The 3063-nt window shown below is 49.9% G+C and overlaps 1 protein-coding gene across 1 annotated transcript in view; it reads left to right on the plus strand.

Moving 5' to 3' along the window:
- The window catches only part of LOC109970435 (trichohyalin), a 24223-nt gene that overhangs the window by 10990 nt on the left and 10170 nt on the right, over positions 1-3063 (plus strand). Inside the window, exons 15-20 of the mRNA XM_020617987.1 lie at positions 579-725; positions 834-943; positions 1294-1435; positions 1527-1720; positions 1804-1931; positions 2222-3054. Coding sequence (XP_020473643.1) covers positions 579-725; positions 834-943; positions 1294-1435; positions 1527-1720; positions 1804-1931; positions 2222-3054 — 1554 coding nt within the window. The remainder of the gene's footprint in view (positions 1-578; positions 726-833; positions 944-1293; positions 1436-1526; positions 1721-1803; positions 1932-2221; positions 3055-3063) is intronic.

A 3063-nucleotide genomic window follows, 5' to 3' on the forward strand; every position in this document is an offset into this window, starting at 1 on the left:
TACCCGGAGAGAACCCACGCAAGCACGGGAGAACATGCAAACTCCACACAGAAAGGTCCTAGGTGGGGCCCGAACCCGGAACCTTCGCGCTGTGAGGCAATGGCGCTAACCACTGTGCCACCGTGCTGCCTCCCACTGTATAACAGTGTTTAAAATGTGTGATCACTGAAAAGGTTAGAGAAGACAGAAAGGTTTCATCTGAAAACTGTTGCCACACAGTGTTTCTGTGATGTTCAACTTGCTGTCTCTGTGGTCAGTCTCACTGTGCTCAGTGCAGCTGAGTTCACCTGAGAGTTTTACACATCCTTCTCTTTCTGTTGTCAGACTCTGAACAGGATCACACAGTGTTTCTATCTCAAACTCTGTAGGCTGAGCAGTTGTCATTCCCAGAGTATCATTACTGTAGAATCACAGCATCATCTGACAGAACCTACAAAAACCAGGTTCAGGGTCTGCAGACCCAGTCCAGCATCAGTACAAACAGGAAAGCACCCGCCAGTTCCTCACTGTCATTCTAGAGGTCAGTGTCCTGGTTTGTATTTGCTTGTACATAACTATTCTGTCTCTACCCCCTTCAGGCGAGGGAGTGTGTGTTACGTCTCTCGTCATCTGAGTGTGTGTTGAAGCGGGAGGTGGAGGAGGGACGGGATGTTCTGGACAAGATGGCCACCTTGAACTCAGCACTGGCCTCAGACAAGAGAGAGTTGAACAAACAGCTGCTGCAGGTACCACTGCTCTCTGCACCTCCCTTTGATGGTGCCTGGCTCAGAGGCTCCTGGACAGCAGACCTTCATCACTCCATCACAGGAGTCTCTTTTTATGTTTGTTTCCAGGTGGAGTGTGAGCTGTCGGACAGCCAGTCACAGCTGCAGGCTCTGAGGTCAGAGGTCAGCTCTCTGCAGAGAGAGGTCAAAACCCTCAACATGGACTGCAAACAACTCAGGTGAGATTTGTACCTGAATCTCAAGTCCTGAATAAAAACCCTGTTGATGCTGGGTACAAATAATTTAATCCCTTGACTCCTGAATGTAAACCCTTTGATAATGACTATAAACCTTTAATTGTAAAAAGACCCTTTGATCACAGACATAAATCCTCAGTGTAATAAACCCTTTAATCCTGATTCAGATTTTTCAGTTTCAGATAATTTTATTATCCCTGAGGGGCAAATTGTAGCACAGCCAGCAGCAGTCACACCACAATCACAATAAGCAACAAATAACATTAAAAAAACATCAGCCACTAGTAAGTAGCAACAGTTTTACATTTGTTTTTCTATCCTGTCCTGTTCAGAGGTCAGAGGGAGGTGGAAGCTGGTGTCATTCAGCAGCTAAGAAACAGAGAGACAGAGATGGAGAGAATAATGGAGGAGAAGGAGAGAGAGTTGGTCTGCCTGATGGAGGAGAGAGAGAGGGATGGGCGACAGCTGGAGGAGGTAGGGAGAAGCCGGATTGAACTGTTGTCATGTGACAGAGTAACACATGTATGATATGTGGTGTGTGTGTGTGTGTGTGTGTGGTCCTCAGCTGTTCTCCCAGCATGCCTCTCAGTGTGGGGAGCTGAAGGAGGTGCAGGAGCAGCTACTGCAGGCGGGCGAGGAGGTGAGGAAGAGAGACAGACTGCAAGAGGAGCAGCACAGAGAGAGCAGGAGGCTGCAGGAGGAGCGGGACAGTCTACAGAGATGCAGGGAGCAGCTGGAGGGCGAGCTGCAGGAGCTCAGGTACGGGGCACACCTGAAGACTAGCAGCATGTTACCCAGGCTGCATGTGATGTGTATTTTCTCCCCTCTCTTTCCTTCTGTAGGTCTCTGTCAGTGTCTCTCCACCAGCAGCTCGGTCAGCAACAGAAGCAGCTCTCGCAGTCAGAGGTGGACAGATGTCAGATGCAAACGCACATCTGCACTCTGCAGCAGGCCAAAGAAGCCTTACATGGTCCGTGGGTGTCATGTTAAAAACTTTGTTCTGCTAGCCCTTCATAGACACAATAATAACACACACTTCAGTCTTCAGATCACTCAGCGAAATGTGTGTGCATTTGTGTTACTCTATTTATAATGAGAATAAAGATCCTTTTTTTGGAGAGGTCAGGGCTGTTTGTAGGTCCTGACATGAGCCAGTAGTAATATGAGGTACACCAGTAATAGCAGCTTTGATAGTAGTTGTAATAATATTTGGGTCAGTTGCAGTAGTTCTGAGTAAAATCAACCTGGTTTTGTTTTCAGGGGAGATCGAGTGTCTGAGAGGAGAACTGGAGCGAGCAGTGACTAGGGAGCAAGATGAGAAAGAAAGGAAAGAAGAGGAAAGGGAGGTGCTGCAGGAGGAGACAGAGAGGCTGAGGAAGGACGCAGAGGAGATGAGGAGGAGGAGGAAGGAAGATGACGAGGAGAGGAGGAAAGAGAGGGAAGCCTGGCAGAAAGAGAGGGAAGCCTGGCAGAAAGAGAGGGAAGCCTGGCAGAAAGACAGGGAGGCTTTGAGTGAAGAGCTGGGGATGAGGGACGGAGAGGTGGAGGCGCTGAGGAGAAGGATTGAGGGGCTGACAGAGGAGAAGGAGGAGAGGCAAAGAGAAGTAGAGAGACTGAGGAAGGAGGTAACTGAGAGGGAGGTGCAAATCAGCCACATGATGGAGAGAATAGAGCAGGTGGAGCAAGAGAATGAGAGACTGGAGGAGGAGGTGAAGAGGACAAAGGACCGGCTGAGAGAGGAGGAGATGCAGAAGGATGGTGAGGTCAAGGCACTCTGTGGCCGGATGGAGCGATTGCAAAGAGAGAAGGAGGAGGAGGTAGAGAGGTTAATGGGAAGGGTGGAAGAGGTAGAGAGGGAGCGAGAGCAGGAGAAGACAAAAAAAGACAGACTACAAGATGAAAAGGAGGATGCGGTGAGGGGACTGTTGGAGAGGCTGAATGAGACAGTGGGGGAGGTGGAGCTCCTCAGGGTTAGGCTGAACGTGGCCAGAGAGGAGTGTGAGGAGATGAAGGAGCAGGTAGTGCGGAGGGAGCATAGCCTGGAGCATCAGATGAGCACTGTGAGGGAGCGAGAGGAGGAGGCAGAGATGCTGAAGGACAGA

Source organism: Monopterus albus, unplaced genomic scaffold (assembly GCF_001952655.1).
Source record: "Monopterus albus unplaced genomic scaffold, M_albus_1.0 scaffold198.1, whole genome shotgun sequence".
Classification (NCBI taxonomy): Eukaryota; Metazoa; Chordata; class Actinopteri; order Synbranchiformes; family Synbranchidae; genus Monopterus; species Monopterus albus.